The sequence below is a fragment of the Numenius arquata genome, chromosome 9, assembly GCF_964106895.1.
Source record: "Numenius arquata chromosome 9, bNumArq3.hap1.1, whole genome shotgun sequence".
NCBI lineage: Eukaryota > Metazoa > Chordata > Aves > Charadriiformes > Scolopacidae > Numenius > Numenius arquata.
Window position 1 is genome coordinate 17,013,005 of NC_133584.1, and position 14,322 is coordinate 17,027,326.

General features: G+C 37.0%; 1 protein-coding gene across 1 annotated transcript in view; it reads left to right on the forward strand.

Annotated features, from left to right (window-relative positions):
- Nucleotides 1-14,322, forward strand: part of SLC9A9 (solute carrier family 9 member A9) — a 212,752-nt gene that overhangs the window by 145,776 nt on the left and 52,654 nt on the right. The window contains exons 13-14 of the mRNA XM_074153102.1: nucleotides 3,711-3,759; nucleotides 10,181-10,260. Coding sequence (XP_074009203.1) covers nucleotides 3,711-3,759; nucleotides 10,181-10,260 — 129 coding nt within the window. The remainder of the gene's footprint in view (nucleotides 1-3,710; nucleotides 3,760-10,180; nucleotides 10,261-14,322) is intronic.

Genomic DNA, 14,322 nt, shown 5'->3' on the forward strand with positions numbered 1-14,322 from the left:
CATTTTTCTGTGGCTTCAGTGTAGAAAGCAGAGATTTTATCCTACAGTGTTGACTTTGTGGTGACTTGAAGTGAGGGAATTAAACGTTTGCAATGGCTGAATAGTGATTTACAACTCAGTATTCCTATGGATTGGTTTTGTATTTCTTACTACCGGTTCCCCCACAATTTGGGATTTATCTTTCCATCCATTTTCATTTCAAACCACATAAGAAAAGATGTTATTGACTGCTTTGTATTCAGTGACAAATTCCTCCTCTTATTACCAAATGCATTCTGACTGTTGCTAAAAAAATGATGCACTTGATAGCACACGGGGATTTAAATACCATCAACTGTAAAGGGTACTTCTGTAGACTAATGCGCAGTTCCTAGCATTGCTTAGACCTAATTGCTAGAGTCTGGCTGAAGTAACAAGCTTGGCTTCCAGATTTCAAATATATCAACTTTGAACAAACTCTGAATCCAGGTTTTGATCCAGCCATTATTTAAGAATGAACAAAAAAACCCCACACACACCCCCAAAAAAAGACCCAAAGGAAAAAGAACACCACAGAGGAACTTCAGGATTTTTAATTCCTTCCTATCTAGGGCATTTGAATCTAAGACATTACTAAAGCCTATCTAAATACATAGAGTAGACAAAACTGCACTGCAATATAGATCCAATTAAATAGTCATTGCATTTGTTTTTATGCAAGAGAAGTCATCCTAAATGTTTAATGTATAGAATAAAAAGATGCAAAAATAGAAAGGCAGAAATACATGCATACAATATTTAGAAGAGCCAAGAAGAAATGAACAAAGAATAGAGAGCAACCAGGAAAGTGGGACAGAAGGACAGAAAGGGGAGACTGCAAGAAGTAAAACAAGGTAGCAGGAGAGACAAAGTTGACAGCAAGAAAAAATACTGAGAAGGTATTTTTCTACCATCCATTAAATCTTCTCACAGAAATGGAAAACTGAGAAGATTAAAAGAGGAAAGATTTTTATACAAATATTAAGAATAAAGTACTTCTTAGAGGCCTTCATATCAGTTTATATAAGTTTTAAGTCTGTGAATTCTAGAGGCAATAGCACTGCATCTAGCAGGTCTTTTGAGGAAGCCAGGGATATAAACTTGAAGTGTATATCTGTGCTTAATTTCAGTTGTCTTGACTGTCTCATATAATTTGTTATGCTTTGTTTTTTCAACATTTGCAATTTAAAAATAGCATGCTAGTTCACGTCAAGTATATCAGAGTTAATTATAGCAGACCATGATTTTCAATGCTAGATGCCTGATGTTAGGCTCCCAAGCCTATGTCTGGATATGAAATAATTAGCCTCAATTTGAGAACTGACTGAATTGAGTCTACTTAGTGCACACTTAATAAAATTGCTAATGTTCAAAATATTACGAAAAATTCATTGCTATTTTAATGTATTAAAAAACTCTCCCATAGAATGCAAAGAGTGATCTGGTCCTTTTCCTGAGGGACTTTAAATCAATAGGTAAGATTGCGCTACCCACACTAATTTCCAGTAGTGAGATACTATTTCATGAGAAAAACGGTAATGGCAGCTGACCCTGTGTTTTAAATGAAAGTAGAGACCAGACCAAAGAAAAGCATCAGCTGTAGCTCTATGACATTCATGTGGCATGAAAGCCTTTTTTCTTTTTCATATGTGAAAAAGCTAAGACAGAAGTGTGATTTCATTAGATATTAATTGCTGACTTTTTCTGGCTTTAAATGTAATACTCCTGTTAAGACTTCATGTGAGTATCTTCATATTTGCCATATTGTAATGATCTAATGTCTGCAGAATAAACAAGGCAGAACAGCTAGCTACCTCTGTAACTATAAGGGTTAAAAATTATACATGGAGAGAAACTTTAGCATACCACAAATTCTTTGGAACTCTGTAAATCCAAATTTTTTTCGGTGCCTGTGGACTCCTGTTGTCAATATGATTGGTTAGTAGTTATGTCACTGCTCCTGAAACAATATTACAGCCAGAAACTCTGGTTCCTATTGGCCCCATTGCCTCCCCTTTTTCATATTTGCTATTACAGTCCTTTTAGTCCTGAGTGAAATGTTTGCTGTTGTCTTAGCGCATTCTATAATAAACGCATCACAACTCCAACACACACAATCAGTCAGAACTGGCAGTTTCTCAACTCCAGTAAGTTCAGAGCTGCATGAAGGCTAAATTACTTCTGTCCCAGGAGACTGATTCTTTGAGGTCAAGTCAAGCTCATTAAGGAGGAGAGAGCGTAGGGAAGTTTGTGCTGTAGCCTTTCAGCTGTACCTATCATGCGTAAATGCTTTGAATTTTTTTATTTCTAGAACTGTGCAGTCCCTTAACTATTGTACTGCTGGTGGTTTTCTATATTGACCAAGTACTGTTGTTGGTGAACACATCTAGCGACTAAGTATAGTCTAATACGCATGGCATATAATTGCATTTAGGAGACTGGGATTTTCTTTCTGGTTCTGACCTGGTTTATGAGTTTGGGAACATCGCACCTGCATTTGTGCTGTTGTTCAGCATTCAGATCCCGCTGTAGTTATGCTGTACACTGTGCAACACAGGGCTGTCTCACACTGCTTAGTTTTACAATGCCAGGCACAGATAAGGCTCTAGACACCACTGTTCTGTACAGGACAATAACAAATCCAATGTCAGACATGTTTAAACCTCTATGTAATGTTTCCTTTTCTTTTCCTATGTAAACGTTCCCATTTTAATGAAATGGAAAATACTTAACTTGCTTTACTCCAACCTAATTAATAGGTTAGTGCATCAGAAGCTGTTTCTAGCAATTTAAAGAACAACAGGACAAAAAAAGAAAAAAAAAAGAGGAAAAGAAACAGCTATTCATTCCGTCTCCTTGTTGAGTCAGCACCAGGATTGTTATTTTTAATAAAAAGATAGAAATATTTATGCCTGAAGGACTCAGATTTGTTGAAGCTCAAGAGCTACGACAGAAACAAACATCTGTTTTCTCTTCCATTCAGTATTTACATATAAAAAGTATCTACTTTGCATATAGCTCCTGTCATTGTCTCTGACTGAATACGTTTGTGTGCATAATATTTACAGGAAAGAATGTTGAGGTATGCAATTTTTCATATTTTTAATATTAAATATTATTTTAAAATTCATTTTGATGTGTTATTACCAAAAGAAAAAATATACTCAAGAAGGAATAATGTCAGAAAAACAATAAAGTGGCCTTAAGTGAAAATCTAGTGAAAGAGCATGTTTATTTGCATCAGTAAACTCTGTATTAGCCTGGTAGACCTGGTACTATGTGGGAGTTTGTGAGGCATTCGGGTGCTGTTGGTCACTCTGTAGCTGTGGGCTTCTGATTCCAGTGGTAAGAAGGTTCATTATTCATCATCCCTCCCTGTTCTCTTTCTTTTCTTGGTGTGAACATCAGCACAGGCCTCTGTCATTCAACTCGTAACATTTCTCAGTGGCATTTCTCCTCAGTTCTGAGTATCAGCCAAATGGCAGTTAAAAAGAATCTCAAGTTTCCTAAAAACTTTTTAAGAACTTCCTTGATTAAAAAAAGTGATCTTAATGTTTTTCCATCTCTTCTCTGTGTTTCTCACATAGTAAAAAACGAGTGGCACAAGAGAAACATTTCTACCCTCAAAGCTCTCTAATATAGATCAGACCCTTACCATGTCTTTGATTTTGTTTGCTTTTTTTTTTTAACAGAGTTGGCGTAGATCCAGATGAAGATCTGAAAGCAGAAGCTGCAAGCCAGGTACGTTGAGATTTTAGACATACATGCTGAATTAAAAACTGTTCAGTTGTTGGCAGATCATGTTTGTCAAAAGTAGTGTTATAGCTGAAAATATTTAGAGCAGGCAGGTTGAAAATAAAAAGGAGCTGCAAAGTATCTATTATACAAGGTACAAAGAGAGGAGATACATATACTTTTCAATGTGCATGCACTCAAAAATTTTATAACTAAAAATTGTATAGAGTTTTGAAGAAAATTATAAATAAACGTGGATATCCTGAAAGATCTAATAAACAAAATAATAGAAGTATTGCCTTGATAAATCTAAATACTTATCACCTTCCAAATGCTGAATTTAATGACATGAGACATCTCAGAGTAATGTTTAATTCCCTGGAATAAAAAAGGAAAATGTGTATTGTTCCATTCTAGTAGGTCAGGTTTCTGAAAATATTTTTCAGTTATTTTCCACAAGGAAACCGAAGTGCATTGTGAACTTGAAAACTTTAAAGGAGACTATTTAACAAGCTACAGCTGTTCACCCGTCACCCTCCCTTTTCTGTCATGCCTGTATGGCATTGTTTCAAATGCAGCACTGCCTGTAACAGCAGTAGAAATCTATAGAGTCAATACACAGAGACATGACACATGCTTCAGCGTGGGAAGGGGAGCAGCAGTAGGACTGGGGAGAAGCAATCCTGCAGTTGACAAGTTGCTAAAGCAAAAAGCAAAAGAGTGTCCAATAATAACTGTGTTCCTGTTTCTAGGAAATGCCATCCCCTGCACTCTTTTAGACTGCACAACTGCAACTTAAATTGAAATCACCCAACAGTGTGTAGAAAACTTGTTGGGGCAAGACATGAATAAGACACTCAATTAACTTGAAAATACATTAAAGATTTCATTAGGCAGAATTTTAATGTATCTTATATACTGAGTATTCTTAACATTTACACATATCTGAAGGCATTTAGGGTTTCAAATTTCATTGAAACTGAATGGAATTCAGGTGCCTAACTGTCCTAATGTTTCTTTTTAAAAAAAGGAAAAATAGTATTATTCATATCTGACCATATCCTTAGTTTTAGAACTCAGACACTATTAAAAGGGTTAGCATAACACTCCATTGGACCGTGCCAAGACACTAATTTATTCTGAATCTGAGTGGACTAACCACTAATATCACTCTCCTAAGCATCTTGGTAGGAATTCCTGCAATGTCTCAGCCCAAATTCTGACTGAGGCCAGGACACAGAAACTTAATCTATTCTTCACTGGATTTTAAAGCTATATAATTTCAGGAATTTTCTACTTTACAGCACTCATGAATTATCAAAGATCAGAGAATGCTGAATCCAGTATAAAATTGACTGAATGCATGTTTTGTGAAAACTTGATTTCTTCAGAAGTCACTAGGCATCTAATTTTCTCCTTCTTTTATTAAAAATGAAAATAATCACATTTATGAATAACAATAACACACCCAGTGTCCCAACTGTGCCCTGTGAATTAACACCTATCTATGTTGACAAAAACTCAGCAATATAACACAGAAGTTGTAAATAAATATAACACCTTTCATGCTCTATCATGTCCAAGTCAGCATTCCTTATAGTAGTAAGTTTTACCTTGGAAGATAGTTTTGCTGCACTCATTATTCTTTTTCCCCCCTGTGGTATTCTATTTTCATTTGTCTGATTTTTTTGTATTTGACGTCTCAGTCTTTTACTAATTCAGACCTCTGCTGCATTCTCTGTAGCCCTCTTTATTTTAACTTAGTACCTATCACAGTTATTCAATTTATGTCAGGCTATTTCTCTTAATTTTCTCTTTCATCTCATCTCTCATTCCTCCTCTTCCCCTTTGTTATTTTTTTTTCCTTCCCTTTATTTCAAATACGAAGTTTTTATTTGATTTACCTATTTTTCATTTTCTCCCTATGTTAGTGTGTCTTCACAGTGAAAAGTTGGTTTTCTTGCATATATCCCATATTAACAAGTGCCATCCATCTAAGGGAATGTTGTTGGCCTTTCCAGATTCACAGGGAATGAAAAGCAACAGCCATACACGGGACAAAGCACCTGGCACAAACAAACCTTACACATGAAAAAAAGCAACTCATTAATGTCCAAGCAAGACAGTTATCGATTATATTTTAAGTTCTTAGCAAAATGGCACAGCACTTGGCAGAAACAGGGGCCTTGCAAGACTGAAAGAGCAGGCTTTGAACTAAAGCTTGCGATAGCTATAGATGTACTGATACACAGGCAATACTGCTGCACCTTAGAATTTAATTTTAAGGGCCATATATTCACCATCAGAGGTTAAGCATACCTGAATCTTGAAGCTTTGCAAGGCACACAACTTAGGCCATCAAACTACTTAAAATTCTGCCTCCTTCCCCTGACAAAACATGGCAGGGGAAGGAAGGGGGAGAGGGCGGGACAGGACCAACAATAGGGGAATTAACAAATGCAGTGGTTTGAACTCTACAATACTTATCTGCTTTTCATAGCTATAACCAACTCATAGCTTGTTTTGAATCCTGTACAGTACATATTCTTAAACATCACAAAGAACCTGGACAAATAACATATCAAGTGCCAGTATTTCTCACTGCCTAAAATCCACCTGGATTTTAGGGGCAGAAAAAGCCTTAAATGCCTTCCACTTAATAAGTACTATGTCAGAGGCAAGAGCAGCTGTATAGCTGCATAACACTTTTCCTTTCCTACCACTTCATCTTGATCTCCCTTCTTTCCCCTTCCATAAGCTTCATTTTCTCTTCTCTGAAGGAATTGGATTTATTTAGTCAAAAATTCCACGTACACAGTTGTTTCTGGACTTCTGATTATGCTTATCACTCTATTCTGGGTTGGCTCAACCAATAATTTTGGCAGTCGGCTAGTAGCAAATTCCAGTTTGAGTTATAAGACTGGGAACCCAGGGCTCCTTCCCTAGCAAAGGTGTAGAGTCTTTTAATGTATAATTACCATCTGGACTTCACCGTGCTGTGATCTCAGTCATCAAAAGCGTGTCTCAGTTTCTTTGTATCGGTTCTGCCTTGCCTTTACTTAAATGTGTTTATCATCAAATCATTATCATAAGCATAAACAGAAGAAATAATAGCCTAATATTAATATTTATGTATTAATTGATGGACTGTCATAACTCAGTTCTGAAAGAACTGAATTACGTAGTATATATACTACAGATAATAGTATATATTATTGTATAGAAAATTACATATAAAAATAAAGAAAAGCAGTCATTTTGGTGCATATCACATACATTTAGAGTATAAACACCACAAGCTAACTCTGATAAGCAGAATGCAGGATACATAAGCTCTACACAGAGTTACAAAGTTGATCTATTAGAAAATCAAAAGCTTTTTTGGAAGTGGGCTTTTTAACTAATTTCCCATAAAGTAAGTTAGTCAATAGCACATTCTATTCAGATGTTTTATGTATCTCAGAAATTCTGCTATGTTAAATCTTTATCAAGACAGTGTAAGAATATATTTTCTACAAGCATTTTGGAAAAATGTTGTAGATATAGTATTGATTTCAGGAGAAAACTAAATAGGCTGCAAAACACCTACCAATATTGTCTCTGTCAAACTAATGTTCACAGTTTATTTAACCACCCCTATATCTTTATTAGTATAATAAGGAAATTATTTATCCTTTCTCCATTAGTTTCATCTGCCAGCCAGCTGGTGAATTTATCGCAAGCGACTAGTGAGAACAATCCCCATATGGGTAATCCCAAGGGATGAGAAACACTGGCATTCTCCCTTCCTAGAGAGCAATTTGTTGTCCATAGGAGGTGATGGATTGTCTCCCATGCTTTTACCTCTCTGAACTGTAGGGAAAGTGAAAAGTTTTAGGATCATAGGACACAAGGATCCTGCAATAGCCCAAAAACGTTCACCCTGACATCTCCAACCACCCCTTACCTGCAGTGCTTTTGGAGGAGCTGCACTACAGAGAACTACTCAGATTCCCACTAATGCAAAAGCTGACCAGTCAACACAGATTTTACATGCAAGAGTAAGAAGGTGCAACACTGGTCACACAGAGCTCAAACCAGCCAGAGGTTTCAGCCCAGCAGAGCAGGTGTAGAGCAAAACAGCAATTAATACAAGAAATAAAAGCAGGTCCAAGTCAGGACCAGCAAATTCTGGGAGAATTATACTCTGGTGTAGACTCTTTCCTCTGCATTGCTCTTGTTGGCTGCTCTCTGCAGTCCACTCCATGATGATGTCTATTTCCATGCCTGTCCTCTTTCTCATCTCTGTCCCTGTCCGCCTTAGTCCATCACTCTCCTCTTTCTTTCAGTGTTTCTTTTTGTTTTCCATTTGGTTTATTCCCTTCTTAAATAAGCTCACCCAAATACTGACCTATCATAGACCTTACCTACCATCACTCTTTCTTAAATGTTTCAGCACTTTTCCCAACCTGTATCTATCTTGCCAAAATGCATTATTAGATATTAAGGGCTTAGAAGAGTGTTCTGCTGCTTGGTTAGGGATTAGCGCCATCTTCTTCTCTGCTTCAGCTTCCCCAGTTTCTAGAGGGAGTTGTAAAATACTCAATTCAGTAACAAGGAATCAGATCCCAAAAATAATATTTGGTCTATTTGGTGTATTTGAAAGTTCACTGTCACCACGTTTGGCATTAGCTAAACCATCAACAGCTACAACATGATTTCTGTCTCCATATAACCTTATTCAAAACTCAGTGAAATAAATGTAAAAGGTTCCTATATACAAAACTCAGTGAAATAAATATAGAAGTTCCCATATACAGGTTGGCTTGGACCTAGACCCTAGAGTTTCAAGGATCAGACCGTTGACATTATTATCATCAGCCAATTACATGAGTGTTAATGTATCATAAGAAGTTAAATTTTTGCTGTGTTAGTAGATTAAAACATAAAAATTACTAGATAAATCAGTTTAAAATTGCTAAGAAAAACACTTCCATTAAAAAATAATCTAACCTGCAGTAAAACAGAAACAAGATAATAATGAAGTATCCTTTGAGAACTGGCAATCCCATTCCTAAATCACAGAATCACAGAATCACAGAATCTTAGTGGTTGGAAGGGACCTTTGAGATCATCGAGTCCAACCACATAAAAAAAAAAACAAAAAACCACACAAACAAACAGACACACACAACACACAAAACCAAACAAACAACAACCCCCCCCCCCCCCCCCCAAAAAAAAAACCCACCCACCAACTAAACCCCACACCCATGACCTCACACACAACACCCCACCACAAACCAACAATCCCAGGCACTAGAGCATGCCCTGAAGAGCCACGTCTACACGTTTCTTAAATACCTCCAGGGATGGTGACTCCACCACCTCCCTGGGCAGGCTGTTCCAGTGCTTGACCACTCTTTCAGTAAAGTAATTCTTCCTAATATCTAATCTAAACCTCCCTTGCCGCAGCTTCATACCATTTCCTCTGGTCCTGTCGTTATTCCCTTGGGAGAAGAGGCCAACCCCCGCCTCTCTACAGTTTCCTTTCAGGTAGTTGTAGAGGGCAATGAGGTCTCCCCTCAGCCTCCTCTTCTCCAAACTAAACATGCCCAGTTCCCTCAGCCTCTCCTCATAGGACTTGTTCTCCAGACCCCTCACCAGCTTGGTGGCTCTCCTCTGGACACGCTCCAGCACTTCAATGTCTTTCCTGTAGTGAGGGGCCCAAAACTGAACTGAAATCCATCCTGCCACTAATTCTTCCACCAGTACTGATGTGATGCCCAGAGTACAACCAAACTAACCGTCTTTGTACAGAAGACTGTCTATTGTATTATTCTAAATTATGACCCTGAGTGAAAGGACAGTCCATCTACCTGTGCAGTGCACCCCACAATTAGCTTACAGAATGGAAAGCAGTGGTTGAGTCTTGTTGATGCTTATAAATACCCGTAACTTCTCCAATATTGCTGTGTTCCTCTCCCCTCAAAAAGAAGCACAGAAAGAAAAGTAGTGCCATAATTATTAGAATGTCATGATCCCTTTGGGAATGACATTTTGTTAGCCATACACAAATAGCATCTGATCCTGTAGGAGTAAACTGAAGTAGTCCCACAATGGCAATTAAATCGAAATATCATTTTATTGATCTCAGAATATAGTGCTTCTCAGCTGCTTAATAAAATTGGAATCATTAATAATAAGTAAATGCTGCACTCTTCCAATGAGTATATAGCAATGAGAAATGTGCTATATGAGCCAATTTGCTCCTGAGCTTATTCACAGAGATGACATTTCTGCAAAGAGGCTTTTTAAATTTAAAAAAAAAAAAAAAAAAAGGCAGTTAAATTGTAATTTGGTTTGACATGTATTTTTAATATTGGAACTTCATTATTTATTTATGTTATAAAATGCTTTTCACTTCATTCACTTGTTTATTTTGCAGAGTGCATCTAACCTGGATAAAAATACAACCAAAGCTGAGAGTGCATGGCTATTCAGAATATGGTATGGCTTTGACCACAAGTATCCTTTCTCTGTTATAACCCATAGATGATTGTTGCAATACAACTGGCACCTTCAAAATATTTACAAAGCCAAAAATTGTTATACTTCTAAAAACAAAACCTAAGGACATTAAAATAAGTTATGTTTTTGTAAGTGGAAGAAATCTTAAAAGTTCAAAGAAACAGAAGGTCTAGAGAAGCAGGACAATGCAGTTGTAGTACATTCTTGACTGAGGCTATGAGGAGTGAGAACAAATTAAGCAGCTCTGCCCTACAGTAATACATTGTCAATAGGTTTAAATAAATTAACCGTTTAAAATTCCAGGATAAAACTAATCCAATTACTAATCAGATATGGTATAAATGCTGCGTCTGGGAAACCAGAAGGTTGGAGATTGAAGCAGCCCAATGGCTACTGCCTGCCCACATATTCACAAAGCAGTAGTTACCCAAGAGAAAGTGAAAATAAGACAGCACTGATTTACCCACACCTCTTACAAACACAGAAAGATGCACCTATTATGAAAATGTAGCTCCCAAGACTTTCCCAGAGCTCATACTTCCTGTTCCCTGATTCCCAAACGTTTGTGCTTCTGTTCACATTCCTACTGAGGCAACAACGCCCTCTCACATCTACATCCTCCCAAAGCCAAGGTAAAGCACACAGTCTTTGACACCCAATACTGCCACTAATGCCTCTGCAAAGATGGTGAAAGCCACCATTCTAATTTATTGTCATTTTAAGCTGACTCTGCAAAGGCTTTGCATAGCTATCAGTGAGACATCACAGTAACAATCATGGTTTAAGCTTTTAACAGAGATATAAAATGAATATAAGAGAAGCCCATCTGCTAATTTCTGTGCATACTGGCTCAGGAGCTAAACAGGCAAAGCTCTACCAGTAGGTATCCAATCCAATAGGAAATCTAGTGGTTCATTACCCTGATTAACGTTCAGGCCACATGTATGTTTTTCTGATACCAGCTGCAGCGAACTAGGATGAAATATTTCAGCTGATAAAATGTAACTCTTTGGGAATACAGCCTCCTTAGAGAATTCAAGTGAAGTTATCCTTCAAAGAGACTTTTGATGGAAAAAAATCTTTTTGGTTAAAAATGAATGTATTGCCCTATTTCATCTACTAGAGCAGTTTTAAGGGCCAAAAAGCACTTAGCATTAAAATGTTTCCCTAGGATAATTCTTCAAGAATACTTAGAAGTGCTAGGTGAATGCTGTATAGAGTGGGAAAATATGTGTAAATGTTAATGCTGAGCACCAGCATAACTGGCTTTAACTACCACCCAAGTCCCACTTCTTTTCCAGAAGGAATAGCCTGCAGTTGTGGTATATCTTGGAAACTGTAAGTCAGAAGGAACAGATAAACCAGGGAAAAAAATTGCTCTGAAGGAGGAAAAAAAAGAAAAAAGAAAGCAAGAAAACGTGGAGGGCAAGAATAGGACATAGGCATGAGTTAAAAAAAGACATGAAAGAGACAACAAGGGTAGAGCTAAAAACAAGGGACAGAGACAGAAGGGAAAGAGAAATCAATACCAAAAAGTTTGACAAAAGTACATGCAAAATGAAAGCCCTTCAGAAGGCACCAGAAGCTCCACTTCTCAGAGATTATCTCTATCAAGATCTCTAGAGATCTGGAATATGGGTGTCTGATACTTTATCCTAGAAAATCTGGTTTCCATGTCTTTTGGATTTCAAGAAAATATTTTAAGTTATTTTAAAAAAATATTATTGAACAAATTTATTATAAGTGTCACTCACTTCAAGTCATCATAATCTGTCTTTAGAATTCAGATTTTCAGAGATTAGAGCACTGCCATTATCTTAAAATATATTTTTTTTACAAATAATACTTCTAACATTTCACTAATCCTGAAAACATATGCCCATATACCTGCACAGAATAATGGTTCAATGCACTAACGCTGTGACTCACAGCTCTGAGCATTTCTTTGGTATGATTACTTCTGAAAGACATTCTTTTCAGGCAGAGAGAAATTATCCACCCAAACTTTCTTTTGCCTTTCCCTGCCTAATGTTACAGAGCTGTGCTGCTAAATTTAGAAGAAGAAATTGTCGTGCAGCACAGTGTATGTGCCCAAAACAAGACTGCATAGAGGATTATGATAAAGTTTTTGAAGGAAAGATACAGCAAAATAATAATCTATCTGGTTATATACTTCAAAAGCATAAAAGACTGTGACATTTCTATAGTTTGACATTTTCTCTTAGGCATTAACACAAATCTACCCACTCTTCTGGAAATAACATCTCTTATGCCTATTTATTTCACAAGGGAAAAGCAAGAGGGAGGAAATATCACTGAGGAAATCAAAAAGTTGTGTCATTCCTTGCTGTCCTTATGAATGATTTCCACTTAGTTCAGTGGTCTAAGTCAACGGTAACATGCCACACTAAAGTAGAACTACACCAAAAAAAACCCTAAAATTCTGTTTTTGAATTCAATTTCATTATTATTCCAAAAGAAATAATAGGAGCCTGATCCAGAGCCAGCTGGGTTCAATAAGGATTGTTTTCTTTACGCAAGTATCTTTGAATCAGGCATTGACACCTAAGAAAAACATAATGTTCTCTAAAATCTAGGCTAAAAAATATTAATGTTGGAATAATAAAAATAAAGAACAGATCATTTAAGTACTTAGAGGTACTTGGATTTTTATCTCAGTAATTTAAACAAGGAAAATGCAAAATAAAATACTTGGTATCTGAAAGTGGATAAATTCCAGTGAATTTATTTCAACTTCTTTGTTTTTACATCTTACAATGCATTACCATTTGAAGCTGTAATAACCAACTTAAGGCTAGTAGAAAAGTGCGGGAATAAACAAAAGATATTTCAAGAATTTATCAGGGGAAAAAAAAACAAGATCTATAATCCAGTACTATATATATGGCTTTATTTTGTTGTTTGTCTTTTTTTCAAGGCAGCTGTAGCCAAGTTTAGCTAACAAATGAGTAAGTAGGTGAAAATGTCATCCTGCACGGGCAACAACCTGTGTATGTAAAGGCAGCGCTCAAAAAAATGCTGAGCAAAGTCACCCCATTCCAGAGCATCCCACAACAAAATGATAGCTTTGCTCCCAGCTAGCAGCAATTTGCTTTTAACTCTTCTCAGTCACAAACCTCTTTACTTGTTTGCTCCAACAAATATCACTGGCTTTTGCCTGCTTGGTCCCAAGACATTGTGTACCAGACTAGAGACAGAATTCCTTCTCTACAGAGGCCTGTATTCCCAGTTACAATCTACTGCTAAAAAGGAAGGTAAAATTACTATAATAAAAGTTTCTTGCAAAAAATCTTCACCTCTTTTTGCAGCTACTTTAGACTAAACTCCTGCAATCATTTCTCATTTAACATGATCTTATACAAAGCTTTTTGTCCACTAAGGCTTCTTTCTCTGTGTTCATATAATTCTCGCTTCCTCATGTGGGGGCATTTTTGCTCTCACTGGGTGTTTTTAGCATCAGTCAGGAAGATGACTACACCGTTCCCTGGCTTCTCATGCTCTATATTGAGAGGAGTAGGAAGGATTTGGGATTTCTGCACTAAAACACAAAAGTGCAAAAATAACTGAAACTGAAGATGAAAAACGAGAGCATAATGTATGTGCTGTTTCCATCCGTAAATGCTCACCGACTTCATAAGGAGAAGCCTACATTATGTCTCAGGATATGTACTTTAATAGTACACACTGCAACTTGCACTGAGAAAAAAGTAGTTACTGCGTAACAGGAAAATGTATGCAAGATTACAATAGAAGAAAGCAAGAAGGGAAGGAAGAGGGACAAAGACTTCAAGTGCACGGTAAGTTTCTTTGAATACTTATGCGTTAAGTTGCAAGACACAGGCCTTGGGCCCACCTGCAGCCAAGTCTAATTATTTTTTTTTTCTGACAATGGGGTGAGGATGAGATTGTGTGTGATGTGATCCTCCAAGACTAAACAACAACCGGAGCACTAATGCTGCCTGTCTCTGGCCCGTGAAGGGTGAGAGGGAGTGAGAGAGACGGTAACTGTTGTTAGCTGGCCAGTATGCGTATTGTAAC